This window comes from Rhyacophila brunnea, unplaced genomic scaffold (genome assembly GCF_057557595.1).
Source record: "Rhyacophila brunnea isolate RB1 unplaced genomic scaffold, BYU_Rbru_1.0 scaffold_15, whole genome shotgun sequence".
Classification (NCBI taxonomy): domain Eukaryota; kingdom Metazoa; phylum Arthropoda; class Insecta; order Trichoptera; family Rhyacophilidae; genus Rhyacophila; species Rhyacophila brunnea.
Genome location: NW_028232806.1, coordinates 4827961 through 4850871, shown reverse-complemented (window position 1 = coordinate 4850871; position 22911 = coordinate 4827961). Strand labels below are relative to the sequence as shown.

Below are 22911 nucleotides of genomic sequence, written 5' to 3'. Positions count from 1 at the left end.
TCAATTCTGCAGTCTGGGAGAACAAGTAACGGATGCTTCCAATTTCTAAAATAATTATCAGGGACGAACAAATCAATATAAGCAAGAAAAGCAATTTCCATTTACATCGCGTCAGACAAAATATGTGATTTAATATAGATTTATTGCTCTTTACTAGGTACCTAGTTTTTTATATAGAAAGGGTTGAATTATATGTAATCTTTTTGCTTAATCAATACGTGTAACCCCATAAAAATTTCCTTAAGAGTGAGAATGGCCATTTATCCTTTACCTACCTCAACTCTTTGTATCTTCAGAGCTTATAACGATATACCGTACTGTTAATAATTAACTATCTCAAATAGTCCAATTAGACAATGTCTTGAAGATGGGCAAGCATTTCACCAATCGAAACGGATTTCAGTTGCCAAATCGCCTGACAGAGAAATATTTGGAGCGGAAAGTTAATTGTATAAAAAAATACGTTTTTTTGTTGTTTAACGTTGTTTTTTTTCTTCTTCCTTATTTTGCAAGCCCACATGTGGCAACGCGTGCAAATTGTAATATAATAAAGAACATTTGGTTGTACTTTTTTTGTCATTTTACTACTATAAGCTAAAAGGATTGACAGTAACGTCTCTATGCAAAGTGCCACCCATAGACACTTATAAATAGAGAGAGAAGTTGTTCCAGGGAACTCAGAAATAATGGGAACTGAAATACCTAACGGGTAAGGTGAAGCAGGTAACCGATTTCGAGTAAGGTATAATCCGGGATAAATAAAAACACGTGTCACGAATACGTAACACGTCGAATACTGACAACTGCTCTTGGCTTATGCATTGACGCTCATTTAATATTGGTGTATTACACACACAACAGGACACTCACACATTCAAAACCCTGCATCAAAATGTAGTATATTGAATATTGCCTATCGAAATTCTATTAATGATCTGTTCTATGAATTGTTTGCTTAAATTTTTATTCTAAAATTATAAGAAAATATATCATGTAAGCACATACCAATATATTTTATTATTTACCTATTATTTTTTTATTTCACACCCACGATGTCCGCGTGACTTAAACGCCGGCCTATTGAGTCGAGGGTCCCAGGTTCGAACCTGAGACTGGCAAGTACACATATTGTTTTTCAATTTGTGTGTGAGTCAGAGTATGGACCAAATAGGTTGAGCAAGTGGCTGACATCCATTTATCGTAAAAATAAAATATGTTAATAAAAACCTCCACTCTGTGGAGGCCCATATGATCCTATTAGGATCGGACATGGTCGAAGAAGAAGATTTTTAGCTTTATTAAATAGACAGATGCAACAAAAATATTCTTAAAAACATTTCACTGACGATTTTTAGACCTCGAGTATTTCCATGAAAACTACTCTCAAACAATCGTGGTTTACACTATCTACACCAGGAAACTTCTGTTCTGTGATCTATACATTGTAGTATACATTCAATGAAAACAAATACGTTTGACTGACAAACTTTAGTGTACACTATTTATGTCGGATCTTAACAGCCTACCTCCACTGCGTTCAATTAAACTCCATCAAAACGTTGAAGAATACGCGGTGTAAACCCAAAAATCTATTACGAAAACAAACAACTATGAACGTTTCAAACATTATACTTTAAAAAAAATGGAAATAATGGAAAAGGGTGTCAGATTGCAAACTTCATATTATTATTCCAATAGGTGCCTTTATGTGAAACGTATAACTTCGTATAACTAAATATGAAACCAACAGTTTCACATGACATGTTATGTATTATTAGAAATGGTCACAGAAAAAAGATAATATAAAAAACCCGGTTTTTTTGGTTTAAGGGAAGCCAGCGGTCAACAAATTTTGAAAATAGCCGATATACTGGATTATTTGTTAGGTTAGGTTAGGTTTTCATTATTGAATTCATGACTTTTGCCAAAATCGGCTATGAAAATCAGCGCGGTTCCCTCCTGGCTTCCCGTAAACCGACTCGTGTCTGGAAACTTGTACGTATGCAGTTCACTGTATCACACTTCACCGTGAAATGTTGTATCGGAAATATATGACCGTATATTAAAAACCGTCCAACCACTGGGGGTCGTACAGCACTGACATAAAATTCATGTCTAAATAAAACACGGTTCTTGTCGGTTTACACTTTACAGGAAGCCTGCAGCAAACAAATTTCGAAAATAGCTGTTATACTGGATTATTTGTTAGGTTAGGTTAGGTTTTCATTATTGATTTCATGAATTTTGCCAAAATCAGCTATGAAAATGGAATTAATGTTCATATTGAATCGTAATAAAATTGGAGACCGTATATTATACGGTCATCTCTTTCCGACAAGAAAGCTCACGGCGAACTGTGCCACTGTGAAATGTTTTACGTACAATTTACATGTAACCAAACGGACTTGTACGAAAACCCCTAGTATAGGTACAAAAGTATCCCTTATTTTTTACAGGCGCCGCAACCTAAAGTGACAACACTATTACAAATATAATATGCGTGTTTATAATAAATAATCTCAAAAATACATTTTAATAATCTTCATATTGTATAATATGTTCGTGCATATAGCTCGTGTGAAAGTAAACATAATTAAAATAATGAATGATTTAATGTGAAACAATATGACAATAAACAATACAAGGCATTGATACAATTGTATAATAAAAGTTATCTTTACTTCGGTATGTAACTTATATTAATTAATACATGAGGTAAGGTTCAATATTTGTAAATATTTCTATAGTCATAGTAATTTATATTTTTCTAATTTTATTCAAAAGAGAAATTTTAATCACAATAGTCGAATGACATCTTAAGTATCTACTTATCTTGAAATTACTACTTAAATGCCATGGCATTATTAATTATTAGTAATTTATGATAATGGCTTAAAGAATAATAAAATTATTTTTAATATTAATGTATTGCCTTGTTAATAAATTATTTTATTGTCCAATCAATTAATGAGCAATTTATCACATGTCACACTGAATAGAACCAATTCTGATATTGCTTCTAAATGTATATCGCGTGCGGTTACTGCCAAAAGTTGGTAAATCCTTCCATCCGTGAGCTCCGGGTTCGAATACCGGTGAAAACACAATAATAGTTTTGTGATTTTCTCAAAGCTCAGGTGTTATTCATAATTACTAACAAACCGCCGTGTACGAAAAAACTATCGCATTGTTAATAATAATAAAAATAATCGATAATATAGTCAATATTATATAAATATGTATGCTAGAAAAATAATTCGTGGTTATCTGATATATGGGACATTGTAAAGCTCAAATAAATTAGCATTATGCCTGATTTTAGAGGACACGTCAAAGTTTCAAATATAAATTCCTCTGTAACATGATTTTGAGACTTGGCGAGCTTTTAGCAGTACCCCACGATCGTTTACATAAGAATAAAGCTTATTTTATAATGAACATAACATGTAAATTTAAGTTAAAAAAACAAAAAATATATATTTTGTTTTCAAACCGGAGCAAAATAGCTTATTAAACTCTTTTTGCAATAAATCCACGCAAAATAAAATTGGATATATCAAAGTTTATTACAACGTTTTTATTAGCTCGTATTCTTATTTGTCCGGTACAAATCTTGCAATCGATTTTTAACTAACTTTCCCACTAGCTAGACATTTGAAACTTTTAGAATAAATCAAAACATGATGCCAATGCATTTTTTTAATACCTTTAGCCGTTTTTAAGTAGAATTGAATTCATTTTTAGTTAATTATATTTTGTATGAAAAGTTATTTCGATACCATTATTGGTTGCTACGGGGTCCTAGCAACTAAATTAATAAATAATTTATACGTGCGTTACTATGGAAATCAATATGTAATAACATTTAATTATTCTGTATTTCAATAAAGTACAATTTTTTTTTGATTGTTTAATTTAGTCAATTCAAGTTTATATGATTCAACAGAAAATTTAAAAACGTTGTATATAAAAAGTTCTTTTTATCTTGTAATTATTTATATCATTATTTGCCATCGGTTTTTGTAAATCGTTAGGATTTTAAAATATTTTTTTAGTATGATTTTGGTGCATTATAGAAGTTATAAACCCTTATATTATTAATATCTGAAATTGCAGATAAAAGTAGAAATGTTTTTGGTATTCGATTATTGCAGTTTTTGGTAAAAATATTATGTTACTTTACCTGCAGATGATTGTGGTTTTAAAAATGTGGCTTAATTCATTTTACTTTGAAAAAATACAAAAGATAAATTTACAAGTAAAAACCGATGCAAAAGTTATCAGTACAATGTAGCAGGTTAGCTTAAAACTTTACTCTTAACCTACAGATAGAGCCGAGTTGACGTTATATGTATTCATCGAGTTTCTTTAATATAACAAACAATTTTTCCCTTGAAGAATTTTAGCTTGATAGATATTAATTAAAGAGATTTCACATTTGAAATATCGTTTGCAACAATGTCGTCTTTGCGTAAAGAAAAACAAATACACATTTTGCAATATCCTAAACGTTTAAATAATACACGATATATCATGACATATCATTATTAACTGAATATTCTCAGTACCTAAACGAAAGACTTGTCCTTAATTAAAAATAAGTATTTCAATTGAGAAATAATTCATTTGTCGGTCGTTATGCCTAGTTTGGCAAAGCTGATTATAACGGGTAAAAGATTTGAATTCCATTCTAATAAGTCCATTAAAAAAACTTGATCTTCAATACTAAAATGTATTTAGTACCACGTTGCAGTGGCGAAAGACTAAATTTTGTCAGTCACACTTATTTGTTTTCATTGAACTAAGAATACAAATTGCAGATTTTATTGGTTATTTAAAAAAAAATCAATTAAACCTTACCTAAAGCAAACAATGATATACAAATTTTTTTTGCAAAAAATTCTATTTGAGAAACGGTTTTATCATCAATATGATTCGATTTGTGAATTCACCTCGGGTCACCAAAGTTTATATTATAATGTATAGAAGTTGAAAAAACTCATGACCAATGTCCAATCTTTAAAAAAGTTCACAAACAAATTATTTAATTAAAATGCAAAAGCGTGCATTGACCTCGTCCCAATGAGACGTTTTGTTTACTTCTAAATTTATTTTAAGGATACATTCAATGTTGTCTTGAATATTGAAGCAAAAACTTAAGAAAATGATTGCATGCTCTCGTGAATACCACATTGGTGAGGGGTGAAGGTAGGCTGATAAGATGTGACATAAATAGTGCTCACTAAACGTAGTCAGTCATACTAATATGTTATCATTAAACTAAGTATAGGTACATATTTCAGATGGTGCTGATTATATTTTTTAAATTCAATTAAACCCTGCCTAAACCACACCATAATAGTTTAGATATGCTATGGGAGATCCGACAAAAATAGTATGCACCTTTTCAGTCATACTTATTTTTTTTCTATCTGTAATATTATTATATTATATTGTTATACAATTTTTATATATAAAAAATATTATTCTATCTATAAAATGTCTAAAACTATGTATGATTGAATGGCATATTTTAGATATTTCACTGGAAAACGAATATTTTTTTACTATTATCAACTATGGCTTAGATTAGGCAGGGTGAATTTTAAAACTGACAAAACACTATCTACACTAAGTATTGTATAAGTATAACAAATAAGCTTGACTGAGAACGTTTAGTATTCATTATTTATGTCAGATTTTAACAGCCTACCTCCACCCTTCACAATCGGTAAACCATATACTTCCATAAAGGGGCTATATCTCCTCGAGCAACAAAATTTATTTGGAGCCCGGAGCCTGAAAACTAAACGACAGAAGTGGGTGGACACCTTCATTCAATTATTGAAATCAACTGCAACAAAATCGGTATTTTCAATATAAATATAAAAGATAAAGCATAAAAAGGTTTGGCGCTTGACCATGCGTCAGGGTTTCAAAACAGATCTATACTAAATTTATTATAAAATTATTGCCTATTAATTTTTATACTTTGACTTCGTGAGTCCATTTATTTGTGCCATTTTTCGTAATTTCGTAATAAAAACTCACATAAACTTATGTATATCGCTTACCTCGCTACTAATTAATTGTAATCTATTTTTAAGCTTAGACAATATTAAGACTTGAATGGTTTTCCGTAATTTGGCTGGGACCCTCCCCCTCCCCCTCCCCCCCTAACATAAATCTAGGCTATAGTTGAAGGCGTCCCCCGAAAAGGGGTCTATATAATACATCATGTCAAAAAGTAATTTTATTGACTAAAACGGGTCTATATCATTGCTCACGTTATTTGAAAGTTTTATTTTTTTATCTGCCACACTTAGATTATAGCTGCTACAGTTTTTGAGATATTAGCAACACTAAAATGTTTACCGTATAAGAAGAGAGGTCTATATGATTTATTTTATTATCCAAAACAAATAAAAAATTGTCAATGATAAAGAGTGCTTTCATGAACATAATTAATTATTATAACAGATATACTCCAAAAGTCCGCATGATCGAATAAAACGTTTTTTTTCCTCTCCTGAAGAATCTTGCTTTTGTATATAGACCCCATTTCGGGGGACGCCTTCAATTTTTATTTAAAATAAAAATGGAAAATCGTGCTTTGTTTAATTAGGGTCAGTTAAATAATGTTCAATTAAATGAAATAATATTTTTGAAATTGTATTGTATTTATTTAATGCATAATGGTTTTAAATTTATTTAAATTAATATACGAGTAGTTCCCATTAACCTCTGATTAACCTAGTTTGTAGAGAAGGAAATGTACAATCATATTCAATAGCTATCTCAAAAACAGTAAAAATCAAGTTATCTAGTTGTAGTATTAAAGTGACGATATGAAAGTGAAGTTTAAAAAAAAGTTTATAAAGCCAATGTTTACATTAGTTACGAGTATTTTGCATTAGTTACCTACACATTTATGTTACGAGTAAAATATTTACAAGTTGTAAAATATTACCATATTTTAAAATTTATACCTATGTCGTTTTTAATTATTCATTATTAATGAGTCTTCTTTGTGTGTAGTGTGTTCAGCGGTGTCGGTTTCACATTGCACGCATCGTCGGGCTCGCACAATAGCCGCGACTACACCTCATACCTAAACGTTTGACTCAGCGCGAAGAAGAAAGTTTGCTTACATATATATCATAAATTATCAAACATATATGTATGCGTGAATTAAACGTCACGTAACGTCTTGTGCGAATATAATGTAGCACGTACTATTTGCACAACATATGCATGTACCTACCATGTGGTTATTTGTATAACCCAAATATGTCATTACAATATATCTTCACCTCAATACTACAACTAAATAACTTGATTTTCACTGTTTTTGAGATAGCTATTGAATATGATTCTACAAATCATTCTCTACAAAATAATAAAACTAGGTAAGTCAGAAGTTAATGGAAACTGTATTCATTTTATGTTTGAATTTTTTTTTATATTATGTCAATATGTCAATCCTAATAAATGGGCCTCCACAGAGTGGAGGTTTGTATTAACAGAGTTTTGTTTTTACGAGAAATGGATGATAGCCACTTGCCCAACCTAATAGGTTCATACTTGACTCAATCACAAATTGAAAAACAATATGTGTATTTGCCTGACCCAGGATTCTAACCTGGGACCCGCGACACTAACGCTTAAGGTCATTAATCGGCTAACTTAAATTTATTAAATAAATAAAACAATAATATTATGTCTACAATATTTTTTCATACAATTGAACATTATTTAATTGTTCACAATTAGACGAACAAAATTTTTCATTTTTATTTGAAATAATAATTATATCCTAGATTTATGTTAATCAAGTAAAGTTTAAATTTCATTCTCCCTACAATTATCAAATCAGAGTTATGTAGCTGTAGTATTGAGGTGACGAAATAAATTATGGACCTCAAAGATTTATGATTGTCGAAAATTATTGTAGTTTATATTTTCTAAGCTCATTCGCGTTTTGTGTATTTTCATGACGGAAACCCTATTTAAAAAATCTTAAATTATATTTTTCTGATAATGTACACTGCCTCTCATTATTATATCATCATCAGCCGGGGTCAATCCACTGTTGTATGAAGGCCTCCTATAGCTTTCTCCACTCTTTTCGGTCCCTAGTTATTTGCTGCCACGTAAATCCACCGAACCTTATGATGAGCTCGTCTATCCATCGTCGAGCAATATGACCAGCACATTACCATTTCATTTATATAGCGACCTCTATTATTTCGCGTACTCTTGCCTGCTTCCTTATTTATTGGCTTATTTTGTGATCTTAACGCGTTATGTTCAACATGCACTTTTCCATGCCACGTTGCGCTGCTCCTAATTTTTAGGTTCCATGATACTTGATAGTAACTATGCAATTTCCTGTTTTATTGGCTCGTCTTAAAATTCCTCATTGGTAATGTAATCAACCCTGGATATATTCATGGTACGTCGATTTAGCAACATATAGAAAGCATCCAGTATTCTTATTGTCAACGTCCAGGCTTCATAAATATAATATCACCAAACTACAGTACGGCAAGTTTTCTCAAGTATGTAGAATTGAATAACGTACAACAAATTAATGCAATTCGATTTAATTTAACAAGCATTGATTTTAAAGTAATTTTAAGTTACACATATTTTGTATTATCCCTTTTATAATTTTGAATTCCAATTTACAGACAATATTAGTGGACTTTTAGATACTTTTGTATTCCCGATTACATAACAACTAAACAAAGAAATAGTAAAAACAATCCTGGAATTAAAAAAAATCATCTGCGGTCAATTTATTGCGATTTAAGTAATTGTTTTGCAATTGTGCATATAAATCAGCTATACACACTGAAAGAATATTGAAAAATATAGCTAATAATTTTTTTTATAGTCGAAATAGAGAAATAGTGCCTGCTTTTAATGCAGTGAATTACTATATTATTTATTCAGTATGCATTTGAATTTAGTACTGGATTAAGTGAATAACCAAAAACTACTGCTCTTAAGAAAATGTCTCTTCTCTCTGCAGATTTTTACGCGCGTCGAAACTAATATTAAAATTTACAATTGTTTAGCTATGTAAATTAAGTATATTTTTATTGTTTAGTATTTTTAATATGCTTGGTATTTTTGTGTAGTTATTACAATGATTTTATAGAAAATCAATACTTATATTATAATATCTTAGTAAGCTCTAAGAATACTGCCATCTCTTGAAAATATTTAAAAAAAAATGACTCTTATTGCAAAGACACAAACCATCTTTAACTTTAGGAATTTTCCGATAGAGCGAAAATTACAAACCAATAAAATTCCATATGGCATTTGAAATTTCACATTATTAACACTATATTTTTATTCATATTTCAGGTGACCTAATACAACTAGTCGGCCATTTTCCTAGCAACGATTATAACACATACGATTCTAAGCCCACAGCAAACAAACCACTGACAATATACGACGAACCCACAATCATATACCACAACCCACAAGAATTCGATCGACCCAATCCGAATTACGACCGCCCAAAACCGGTGTACGAAAACACAGACAATAACAATAATTACAACCGTCCTAAACCGGACAATAACAATTTCGGCCGACCCAAGCCGGTTTTTAGGCCGAAACCTGACTACAGTTGGGCGAAACCTGATAATCAGGACGTCTACAATCAGAACAATTACTTCCACGTAAAACCCTCGTACAGCAGTCACCACGAGACTACCACAAATCAAATTCCACAACCCGATGACTATTACACCCCCGACAACTTTCAAAATGTCCCACACGTGAACAATCATAAGCCTCAAGACGGCGGCGTTATGATATCCGGAGGAAATGGCTTTTACGAAAATGGCGACGATCCGAGTTTCAGGGGTAAATTGTGCAAATCAAAGTACTCTCTGGTGGTTTTTATTTACATATTTTGTGCACAGTTTTCTTCCTCAACATAAAAATGTATAAATATTTTGTTCACATATAATATTTCACTTATATGATACTTTGGTATTATATTTTGAATTTTTTCACATGAATTAAAAATTCACAATTCATTTTATAATATATATGCTGATATATTATTTATATAAAATTACTAATTAAAGCATTTTAGTTAAAGCTATATACCTACCTAATATTGATTATTAAAAGGGGGAGAGGTATGCCAGCAGAGAACTTAGCGGAAAAATACGAAACTTGCAATATGAGATTTTTTTCGATAATTTACAATTTATGTATCTGAAAATATTAAAAAGATTTTTTTTTAATTCAAAGATAAACTTACAATTGTAAAAAAATGTAATAAAATGTGAATTCGTTGCAAGGTCACATCTTATTATTACATTATATTTTATGGTCATATTTATTATTAAAATTAAGTTTATTAAGTTTTCAATTTTTGGTCGTGTAGATTTTTGACTAATTCATCGTTTTAATATTTTTTTATATTTATTTTAAAAAACATCGACATAAAAATAAAATGTGTATAAATTGAAATCCTTTTTATTTATATCTATATTAAGTTTATCTTTGAATTTAAAAATATATATATATATATTTTTTTTTAATGTTTTCAGATACATATTTATTAAATCGTAAATTATCAAAAAAATCTCAAATTGCAAGCTTCGTATTTTTCCGCTAGGTTCTCTGCTGGCGTGCCTCTCCCCCTTAAGCGCCGGCCTATAGAGTCGAGGGTCCCAGGTTCGAATCCTGGGTCTGGCAAGTACACATATTGTTGTATATGAGTCAGAGTATGGACCTAATAGGTTGAGCATGTGGCTGACATCCATTTCTCGTAAAAAACAAAATCTGTTAATACAAACCTCCACTCTGTGGAGGCCCATATGATCTTATTAGGATCAGACATGATCAGATATTAAAAGTACTTGCATATCTCAATAATCAGTATTAATTGAACTGGTGTTTATGTGGTATATCCATTATAATGGTATTGTAACAAAGTTTTTTTTATTAATTCTACGATATTTGTGTTATTCATATTTACAGTTATTTCTGGCTATAAACTTATCATCGGAATGATATACGTCGTTTACGATAATCGTTACTAATTGTAACTATTTCAGACCGTATAGAGGATGGATTTATTGCCCGATACATATCGATACCCTAGTTCTATAGGGAAACAAGTCAAAATTTCAAGGTTTTGAGTTAATAATGCCATTCAATGTAGAACGGTTCTATCTTCATAATTCAATAAAAAAAAATCAAAAAATCTATTCAACGGGTCAAAAACTCAAAAAACCTTTTTTGGGATTAATCATTAATTCAAATATTAACGGGAATGTCTGAGTTAATTATTTGTTAAACTGTAACATTTCATTTTGCATTGCTAAGTTCATTTGAACTAAATAAAAAATAAATACATTTACTTCAAAAATCAAGGCTTTAACATCGAAATGAAAATTTGTTCAAAATTTTCAAAAGCCATTATCTTGGAACAAGGTATTTTGAGTTATTTCCCTATAGAACTAGGGTATCGATATATCAACGTAAATAACCTAAATATTATATAATACAAAAGTATTTTCTTTCAAAATTAAATTATTATTTTTGCTATATTTTATAAACACAAACTTTTATCGTAATATGCATTAAAGCTAAATGCTTCTTTAAGCTTTTTATAAAAGCTTTTTCTTCTAATGAACTTAAAATGCAATGGGTATATATATTATACTATGTAAATATTCATATTTCTGCAGGATTATTTTTAATTAATTAAAATGTATTGTGAATTGATCGTGAAAGCTTTATAATTAAAATTTCCTTTAATATATAATTTATCTCTTCTCTAAAACACTGTGCACAACTTGCGAAATAAAATTCCACACGCACTCTTTCCACTGCTTCTGGACTTTCGCATTTTCCAAAAATCAAACCCATTTACTTACACAATTTATAAATAAGACACTCATTTTATCACAAATAAACTCACAATATATCAATAATCAAAAACTCACTATGTCACACACACAACATGGGCCCCGCTTTTATTTATATAATATAATATAAAATTTGTCATGCTATTATTATGTTGGCATATTATTTAAAAATTATAAATGGCTAAATAATGTAATTAGGAACAGTGTTTCAGTTATATTATATAATTAATGCATATTATTATTTACTGTACTTAATATTTTTCAATAGATAAAGCATTTACTTTGGTGATAGTATAAAATATAATATAAGTATTCACATATGTTATATTATAGTTTACAACTATTTCGATTGTAACGTCACTATCATATTTGTTTTAATAACTGTGTTACAATCGACATAACTATATACTTATCCCGTTTATAGGTGCATATATTTACTGCTGACAATACGTATTATCGCGGCCATAACAAATACCCACTGGGTCCTAGGTTCGAATCCTGGGTCTGGCAAGTACACATATTGTTTTTCAATTTGTTTATGAGTCAGAGTATGGACCTAATAGGTTGAGCAAGTGGCTGACATACATTTTTCGTAAAAACTAAACCTGTTAATACAAACCTCCACTCTGTGAAGGCCCATATGATCTTATTAGATCAGACATAGTAAAAAAAAATGATCTTGTAAATACGTATTATCGTGCAAGTTGTAAGATTGCATGCATGGATCAAAAAAGTTTAGCGATAATTTTAATTTTGAACTGATAGTGGCAAAACTGTCGGAAAAATACGAACTACACCACGCAGAGCATTTTGACATTTACCAATTTCCAAACCTATCAAATAGCACCATACAATGACAACAATACGTCTCGTTTAAGCTTAAATAATGATATTGGCGAGATACCTAGTCAGCATTATTACATGTAAACAGTTATTATCGAATTAGTTTAATTTACACACTATTGATAGCAGTAATTCAATGCACGGTTACATACGCTATATTAATATTGCATTGTTTTAACTGTCAACGCGGTACTTGTGTCTACTGAAGCATAAAGACAAATGAAAACCTAACCCAACCTACTGTCACCTCCAAGCCAACTTTTTGGGTATTGGAAATTATCATAAAAATAAGTGGTAAATTGGTTGAAATCAGGTCTTTTAACGTATTTTGTACAGTTATGTAGTCAATTCAGAGTATTCAACATACAAAATAATTATTAGATTGGTAAAGAATATTTGCATAGGTACAAGGTACAATAAAACGAAGTCAATCTTGATTCATGATTAAATATGTACTCGTACTATAAAATTTGTTTCATTCAAAATAGCAAAATCGTTTTTTTATAAAATGCATCTATCCTTTAATTTTCGCAAAATATAAAAAAAAAATATATTAGATTCGACATAAATTTTAGTCATATATTGAATTATATTAAGAGACTGATAGATTTCAGACAAAAATCATGAATTTACACGTGCATGGATTTACTGTTACTATTATCGCGGCCATAAAAAGAAAATGTGTGGGTAAACATGTCTTATCCTGCAGTTGGCAAGATTGCATGCATGAATCAAAAAAGTTTTCAAGCTTCTGAATTTTCATGCGTCAGTAGGATTTTTTCTACGAAAGAATTTTCAGGTTGACCGATTTTCACTAACTGTTAAAGATATGTAGTACGAAATAGTACCATAAAATTACAACATCGCGTTTCGCTCACTATCAAAGAATAAATTGGAGAGATAGACAGCACTTTTACGTGTATACAGTTATTGTCAAGATAGTTTAAAATACTCAATATTGCTGCCAGTAAATCCATGCACGTGTACAGGCGTTATTATATCAAATAAAGGCTGAATCTTTAAAAAATATCTTTTATTATAAACATATGCAGAATGTAAAATAAACTATTTAGGTACTTTTTTATTCGTTAAATAAAATGTAAAAGCATGCAGCTCAGTCAGGCAAAATAACTCCAATCTTCATTAGTAATACATGCGTTTAATAATAAAAGGCTTATTTATTTATACTTTTCAGGTTGCGGGGAACACTACACTAGGTCAAACCGAATTGTCGGAGGCCACTCGACGGCATTTGGATCACATCCTTGGCAGGCTGCTCTCATCAAGAGTGGATTCCTCAGCAAGAAGCTATCGTGCGGAGGTGCATTGCTGTCGGACAGATGGGTGGTGACCGCTGCGCATTGTGTAGCAACGTAAGTTGGTGAAATGTTACCATTAATTTTATTTCATCTAATGCATTGTGCCTCAGACAAAACCAGGACCATAGTTTGAAAGATGAATAATTAAGCTTGTTAGTTACAAAGTTGGTTTTACTTCTATATATATTCTACAACTTTGAGATAATCGCAAAAAAACGTCAAGTATATTTAGGACTGCAGATATAATATGTTCTTTTTACAACCATAATTTAGTAGATAATTAGAAAAGGCTAATAGCAAAATAAAATTATCCAAAAGACTTTAAAATGAGCAAAAATACATAGTTAAAGTTGGTCGAAATACATAAAAATGGCGACTTTTTATTATAACGGGCTTTACAATTAATATCCGGTTTAAAACTATTTTTTAATGAACTGAGCTGTATAATAGTCTATGAATAAAGGTACGATGTGAAAATACTTAGACAACCAAAATCAAAAAAAATATATACAAGATAAAAAGATCTTTTTATATACCACGTTTTTAAATTTTCTGTTGAATCATATAAACTTGACAATTCTATATATTAATAATTTATTTATTTGTATCTGCAACCTTTCATCAGTTTATTCAAGATCTTTAATTTTGATAAAGTATTAATTGTTTTCTTATATTTTAGAACACCAAACTCAAATCTTCGGGTAAGACTTGGAGAGTGGGACGTGCGCGCGCAGGGCGAGAGGCTTCCTCATGAAGAGTTCTCAGTGGAGAGGAAGGAAGTACACCCTTCTTACAGTGCTGCAGACTTCAGGAATGATGTGGCGCTGGTAAAGCTGGAGAGAGCTGTCGAGTTCAAGCAGCACATATTACCAGTGAGTAATATCTCTTTTTTATGTGATAATTGTCTTATGTATTTAAATTCAAATTTACTATTCCAAACATTTACTTCTCGTGACATAAAAACCATTGAAAAATAACAAACACAACCAGTGTGATATTACAATACATATAAAATATAAATAGGGTGGAAAAAATATTAATTTATTTTAAGTACCTACGAGTAAGTACATAGAGTGAGCTTAATATTATCATCATCAGCTAGGGTCTATTCAGTGCATACTGAAGGTCTCCCCTAGCTCTATCCATCCTTCTCGGCTCCTGGTTCTTTGCTTCTACATCCAAAGGGTTTCAGGGCGTCCCTGAAGATTTTTAATGACGTCCAGCCTATTTTCATTTAATCTGCATAGTGACATCTATCACTATGTCCAACATACACTCTTCGGGAATGGGACGACTGGACTCTGGACAATTGGACGCCGCCCTGTCGTAGACACGTATAATACAGAACGTAGACGAGGTATTTTAATCAGTTTTTATCTACTACTTAGTAGTTTTAATTCATTTTACTCTTAACATAATGTATTCTTTATTGCGGATTGAGAATTACCATGCCTAAGGCTTTATATAAAATAAAAAAACTCTTTTTTCGTTGGAACTTAAACATATGCACGATTAAATCTTTATTTACGTCTGGATATTTACATTCTCACCAACTATTAAAGTATAATATAATCATTTAAATATAAATATAAATAATAATATTAAATATTTTTTTTAATGTACCTTTAAGTACCTAACGTCTATTTATCTTCGAATTCCGTGGCGTCCAGTTGTCCCGGTGCCAAATCGTCCTAGACCCCATTTTTCCAAGCCACGTAGAGCTACTCGTAATTTTTGGATTTATCTTACATTAAGCGTTCAGGTTTCACATACGTGAGCGTTCGTACCACACATTAGTTGAACACTTTATACTTAGGACACAATGAGAAGTCACTTTTGAAGATTCGATTCAGACACTCAAATGCACTCCATGACAGTTTGGTTCTGTGAGCTATCTCGTCATAACATACCTACTTTAAAACCGGCTGAGAATATAATATTATTATGTCTTAAAACCCCACGATGGCCACACGACTTAAGCGTCGACCTATTGCATCGTGGGTCCTAGGTTTCACAAGTACGCATATTGTTTTTTAATTTGTGTATGAGTCAGAGTATGGACCTAATAGGTTGAGCAAGTGGCTGACATTCATTTCTCGTAAGAACAAAATCTGTTAATACAAACCTCCACGCTTTGGAGATCCATAAGATCTTATTAGAATCGGATATGGTCGGAAAAATATAAGTAATATAAAGCAATGCCCACTTTCACTCACCTCGTGAAAATATAAAGGCTCTAGTGGTACAATGCGTAAAGCGCTGATTTTCATCCGGGACCTCCATGTTTAATTCCCGGTGAGGACACAGTACATTTATGTGATTTTCTCAAAACCTGGGTGTCTGTGATTGTTTCACTTCTATTACTAAATACACTACTGTCTTTGGGCCTCTGTTATAGTATTATAAAAAATATATGTGTGTGTATATATTTATATATTAATAACAAATAAAAGGATATTTAGTTAAAAACAGCGTCACCAATCCAACCACTAATATAACATATCCATAGGCATCTTCCGTTATTTATGTCTGAGAATCTCATGAGTGAAGTCGCCGCGTACTAAGACTAAAATAAAAAAGTCAATGAGTCTAATGCGTCAATAACATTGAGCTATTTTACAATCGGTTTGTTGGCGAATTTAAAAGCGGACGATTCAGCTACTGCGATTTTGATGATGACACAGAAAACTTTCCATTCGATGCGAAGCCAACAAGTTAGCGACTATTTTGACAGAACGTAGTTCGTTTTTTTACCAGGAGGTCGCTACTACGCTATACTGCGCAGACTCAGTAGGCCCACACGCCGGCGTGTAGCGTGTAAAGTTGACCGGCTTTCAACTTTTCTCGGTAGATTGTTTACGATCTGCTTGTTAACTTATTCAATGATGACACTGGGCGACTTTACGGACAGATTGTAAATTCGCCAACAAGCAGCTTGTAAAGTAGCTCAATGTCATTATAGTATATTAGTACTAGTATATTAGTACGTATATTAGCTGTATGATGCCGCGATGTTTGTTTTAATGTAACATGTCATGTAATAAAAAAAGAATGAATATTTTAATTCGATTCAATTATTGAAGTAGGTACATAAGAAGTACATTTTTTTTAAATTTAGTCTTATAAAGTGAAATAACAATTAATTTTAATTTTACTATTTTCAGGTCTGTCTGCCTTCTAAGCAAATGAAGCTTTCAGGAAAAATGGCGACTGTAGCTGGATGGGGTAGAACAAGACATGGTCAAAGCACTGTACCAGCTGTACTCCAGGTGATTATTATTTATATTATTTTACTTAACCTTACGGTTGTTGATGATACTATATCGACTGCTTAATCTACAAACCGGCTAACTCCATTTGGGCAAATTATTCAGAAATGAGGAAACACTTAATAATTTAACAATTCCAAAATATACTTGAAAGTTATTTAATACAAATAAGCTTCACTATGAATTAATACACTATTTTGGCTTCAATTTTATTTATAAATAAAATGTATGTAAAGAGCGGAGGTGCTTCATTTACGATATTGGAAATTTGGCACATGCATTTGGGAATGGGATGACTGGCCTCCGGACAATTGGACGCCGCACTGTCGTAGACACGTGTAGACGAGGTATTTTAATCAGTTACTATCTACTACTTAGTAGTTTGAATTCATTTTACTCTTAACATAATGTATTCTTTATTGCGGATTGATAATTACCATGCCTAAGGCTTTGTATTAAATAAAAAACTCTTTTTTCGATGGAACTTAAACATATGCACGATTAAATCATTGTTTACGTCTGCATATTCACATTCTTACCAACTATTAAATCATAATATAATCATTGAAGTATAAATAATAATATTGAATATTTTTTTTTAAAGTACCTATAAGTACCTAACGTCTATTTATTTTCAAATTCCGTGGCGTCCAGTTGTCCGGTGCCAAATCGTCCTAGACCCCATGCATTTGGCTGTTTTGTGTGAAGAACGATAACGCATTTATTTATAGGTTTAGGAGTTTGAAATTTTGTATGGGAAAACATGCTTTATAATAAAATGACATTTCAAAATTTCATTGTTGGTTAAAAGTGCAGTTAGTTGGTTTGCAGATTAAACAGTCGATAATTTTTTATGTTTTTCAAGAGATACTACACGTATATTTGCATTGTGGAGAAGAGGTTTAAACCTAGTTGCGAGGGAGTCAATTAGAAATTAATATTATTAATATTGGTATATTATTTCAGGAAGTGGATGTTGAGGTGATACCAAACGAAAGATGTCAGCGATGGTTCAGAGCTGCAGGTAGACGGGAGACGATACATGACGTCTTCTTGTGTGCCGGATATAAAGAGGTTTGTATTATTAACATGTATGATTGATGCCATGATTTAAATGATACCATAAACCAAAATCGATAATAATAAAAAAAAATATTTGTTCATCTATAAAAAATCTATAATAATTGTGGCGCTAAATCATACGTAATTTTAGATATTTTATGATATAATATTTTTAATGGTTTGGTTAGGCAGGGCTTAATAAATTTAAACTAAAAAACCAACCAACACCATCTGTAATAATATTATTAATTGAACGTAAAAGTACTAAGTGTGCACTACTTTTGTTGGATCACCCATAGTATACCTTAGTTAGCTATAGTTCTATAGTAGCCATGGCCTCCACAAGGGGGGGGCTGACAGGGCTCTAGCCAGGGGGCCCGGCGTGGCAAGGCTCGAGCAGATAAGTGGGATGAACACACATGAAAATGCTCTACTAGTAAAAAAAAGTTGCCTGCGGAGCTATTTTCCTTCAATAAAATTATTTAAAATTATGTGGTTGTACGACACAATTTTTAATTGTGTATCGATACTCGACATCTCCATAATTCAAATGGATGTATTAAAATAAATATACTACAAAACACTAAATATAGACATTACCTACACATTAATTCTACCATGTACACCATGTGGAAAACGCTACTGTAGAGCATCACACTGCCTTTATCCTTAGTGATAAGCAGGGGGGCCTGCCAAGGATCCTAGCCTGGGGGCCCGCTTTAGGATGTGGGGGCCATGATAGTAGCTATAGTTCAATGAAAACAAATACGTATGGCAGACAAAGTTTGTGGTGCTGTATTTGTCTCGGGTCCTTACAGCCTATCTCCACCCCTTGCCACAGCTTTTTAGTGACGTAAAGTATCCTCTGTACCCTATATACTGGTATAGACCTCTATAATAGACCTGATCAATTAGATATTACTCAATATTTCGCCTATCGCCTTACATAGTGCAGCCATATTGTGGATCCAGCTTATATCCTATACATTTGCTCCATTTTTTACTACGTTTTTCTTAGATCGGATTCTTGTTTGTCCTGTGGTTATTTATCCAGTACAAATCTTGCAATCGATTTTAACTAACTTCCCGACTAGCTAGACATTTGAAAATTTTAGAATATATCGATACAGAACACGATGCCAATTCATTCTTTTGATACTTTTAGCCATCTTTAAGTAGAATTGAATTCATTTTCAGTTAATTCTGTTTTGTATGAAAGGTTATTTCGGTAGAAATCCGTAATCCAATCCACTATTAATTATTGGTTGCTAAGGGTGTGGTCCTAGCAACTAAATTATTAATATATACGTGCGTTACTATGGAAATCAAAATGACATTACCGTATTCTATATTTGTTTGTTTGTTGCAAAATAGCAAAAAAATGATTTGTTGACAATTGCCTTATTTGTCCTAAATTTTAATACATAGAATTATCAAGTTTATATGATTCAACAGAAAATTTAAAAACGTGGTATATAAAAAGTTATTTTTATCTTGTAATTATTCTCCTATGACTTCAATAGAGAAATAATAGGAAAATATGTTATATTATATTTACTTTAAATTTTTAACATATTCTTATAGGGCGGTCGTGACTCGTGCCAAGGAGACTCGGGAGGCCCACTCACATTAAAAGTGGAAGGAAAGAGCACCCTCATCGGACTGGTCTCTTGGGGGATAGGCTGCGGACGAGAGCATCTTCCAGGAGTCTACACCAACATCCAGAAGTTTGTTCCGTGGATAGACAAAGTGATGAACTGAAAATAACGTGTTAAATAATTTAATTGTGAAGACAATCTGTATAGTATCTACTGAGAGAAGGTACTAGGTGAAATTAATATTAATATATTCTATAGTCAATTAACTAGATATACAGTGATTTAAATTATCAATTATTTATAATAAAATAACTCGTTTAAAATGGATTTTATAATTTTAATTTAATTGAATTAAGTACGTGGCGATATTAGGTGAATTTTTGTATTTAAATAGGTATTACAGATAATAAATTGATATGTAAATATTGATTTTGCTTTCATCTAGATATTTTAATGTTACTACGGACATCTAGTGGTGGAATTACAAAAGATACGATTTAATTAAAGTTACATCACTAAGTGTTTTAATTAATCAATCTGCACTATCCTTTATCATATTAGTGTGAATGGTGATTAAATGCGCTGCTAACAATCTTCTTCTATCTAGAACAATCTTGCACTTGCTTTCATCATTGTATGTAGTATTTTTTTAACTCATTTGGGACAATTGGCGTCGATTTAAAACAGGTTCATAAAACCCTAAAAATGTACTTATATATTTAAAAAGTATTTCAATACTCACAGAAGTTTTTTAAAAAAAATAATGCAATTTTACATAATATAATAAAAAAGTTGTTGCAGTTTTAGTAAAACCTTGTCAAATTTAATACAAAATTTAATCTGCCAGTTTTTCTTTTCACAACCTCCTTCCTTTGACGCTACCAGAGATCACTTTGATCTCCAGACTGCTTGAATTTCTTTTAAATATGTGACAGAAGAATTATTATAGAATGTATATCTTGCATTTCCGAGAGACAGCTCACGTAGTACAGTGCGTAAAGCGTTGTCCTTTCATCTGGGTATTCCGTGTTTTATTCCTAGTGAGGAACTACCATCAGGCTTCATGGGCTGTTATAGTGTTAAAAAGAATATATACATATTATAATATATGCCAAGCTCTTTCAGTATAAAGACATTCATACGCCTGGCCTACCAGGAAATGCAGAAATAATCAATAAAATAACCTCTCTTTTTTTATTTTATTTTGTTAACTGTCAATTCATGGTAGAATTGCATTGTATTGTTGTTTTAATTTAATAAAACGCATTTTTTGTAGTACTTATTTCACTTTTAATCAATAAATTAGGATCGATTTCGTCCGCCTCAGAGGGACATTTCTCAGTTGTCTGTTGTTTCTCAGTCATTATTCATTTGAAAATGTCCCTCTGAGGTGGACGAAATCGGTTTTAATTTATTGATTAAAAGTGGAATAAGTACTACAAAAAAATTGCGTTTTATAAAATTAAAACAACAATAAAATAACCTCTCTCAAAATATTGAAAAGAATAATAAATATGATAAAATTTGACAGAGACATTTTTGATGATTATTTTTATCATTAAAATGCGGTTTATTAAATTATTTGGAATACGCAACAGATTTTTTTTAAATAATTCATAGTTTTATATATTTTTATTTATTAATTAAATCTTTTTATTAGTATCGAATTAAGATTCAGTCCTGTAAAGTATCGTAATTCCATCACTATGTATCTTTGGTATTACTATATAATTGTAGCGGTTCAAACCATTTGAATAATAAATAAGATAGAATTTTCTAGATCTCCTACATTGTATGTGATATTCTATGAAAATGAATTAGTATCAGATTATGTAACATCTAATTTATTTTTAAATATATTTTTCAACCAACAGACAATGAATTAGTATACTTATGAATATTTATAAAATAAATTACCTACTTTCAATCAATCATTATAATGTAATTTAGGCAGCTAACATATTTTTTTAAATTTATTTATTAAAAAATGTCGGAAATCTGGGTATATACTTGTACTATTACTATAATAATATTTTGTACATGTTTACATTTACGATTTTGTGTGAAATCTTAAGTTTTACATTAACATACAAGAGAGGTTTTTCAGTCGTAGACCTATTCTTAAACAAGATAAATAACAGTATAATTTGCAATACTTTAAATACTTGAATTATTTTTTTCAAAAACAAGCGTCGCGAATTGATAATTGATAATAATTCATTACTGACGAAATGATCATTTTATTGTTGTACTAAAAACATAACGTTATGACTGTTTTTCTTAATATGTTCATGCTTAGAAAACTATTCATTGAAATGTTTTATATTTAGAGAGAAAGCATAGAGCTTTTAAGTCACACAATTTTGCTAGTACAGTTATAATCAAGCGCGAAAAAAAATGATACGGGTTGGCGCGCGGCGTCCCTTCTCTACCGCGAGTCATTGGCGAAAAATTGGGGAGTCTTTTAATTCGATCCCCAAGAGAAAATAGTCCCAGGATAGCAATAATATGACATAGTTTCGAAATAGTTTTAAATAAATTCGAAATCAACAATCATAATATTGTTATCAATAGTTAAATATTATTACTATATTTTTATTTCTTCAATTTTCGGCATACACTTTTGATATTTTGATTGCTTACAAAAACCTGAAACAAATATTATAAACATCTATTTTCTTATTATATATAGAAATATATGTACTTACATATCTTTTGAAAGAACTGTGTTTTATTTTTTTCCATAATACTATGTTGTTTTAAGAAAAATATTTTTTCAATACATTACATTCTATGAATTTGGAAAAATAGTTAATAATAATCCAAATAAGTACATAGTAAAAAAATATGTATGCAATTTATATAAGTATATTTTTAGATAGAAACATTGAAATATTTAATTGATATA

At 30.9% G+C, this 22911-nt stretch overlaps 1 protein-coding gene across 1 annotated transcript in view; it reads left to right on the top strand.

Moving 5' to 3' along the window:
- LOC147074831 (serine proteinase stubble-like) overlaps window positions 1–20166 on the top strand; it is a 30908-nt gene extending 10742 nt beyond the window's left edge. The window contains exons 3-7 of the mRNA XM_085942951.1: window positions 13951–14128; window positions 14754–14946; window positions 17239–17343; window positions 18310–18417; window positions 19990–20166. Of these exons, the coding sequence (XP_085799077.1) occupies window positions 13951–14128; window positions 14754–14946; window positions 17239–17343; window positions 18310–18417; window positions 19990–20166 (761 nt within the window). The remainder of the gene's footprint in view (window positions 1–13950; window positions 14129–14753; window positions 14947–17238; window positions 17344–18309; window positions 18418–19989) is intronic.
- Window positions 20167–22911: the final 2745 nt, after the last annotated feature.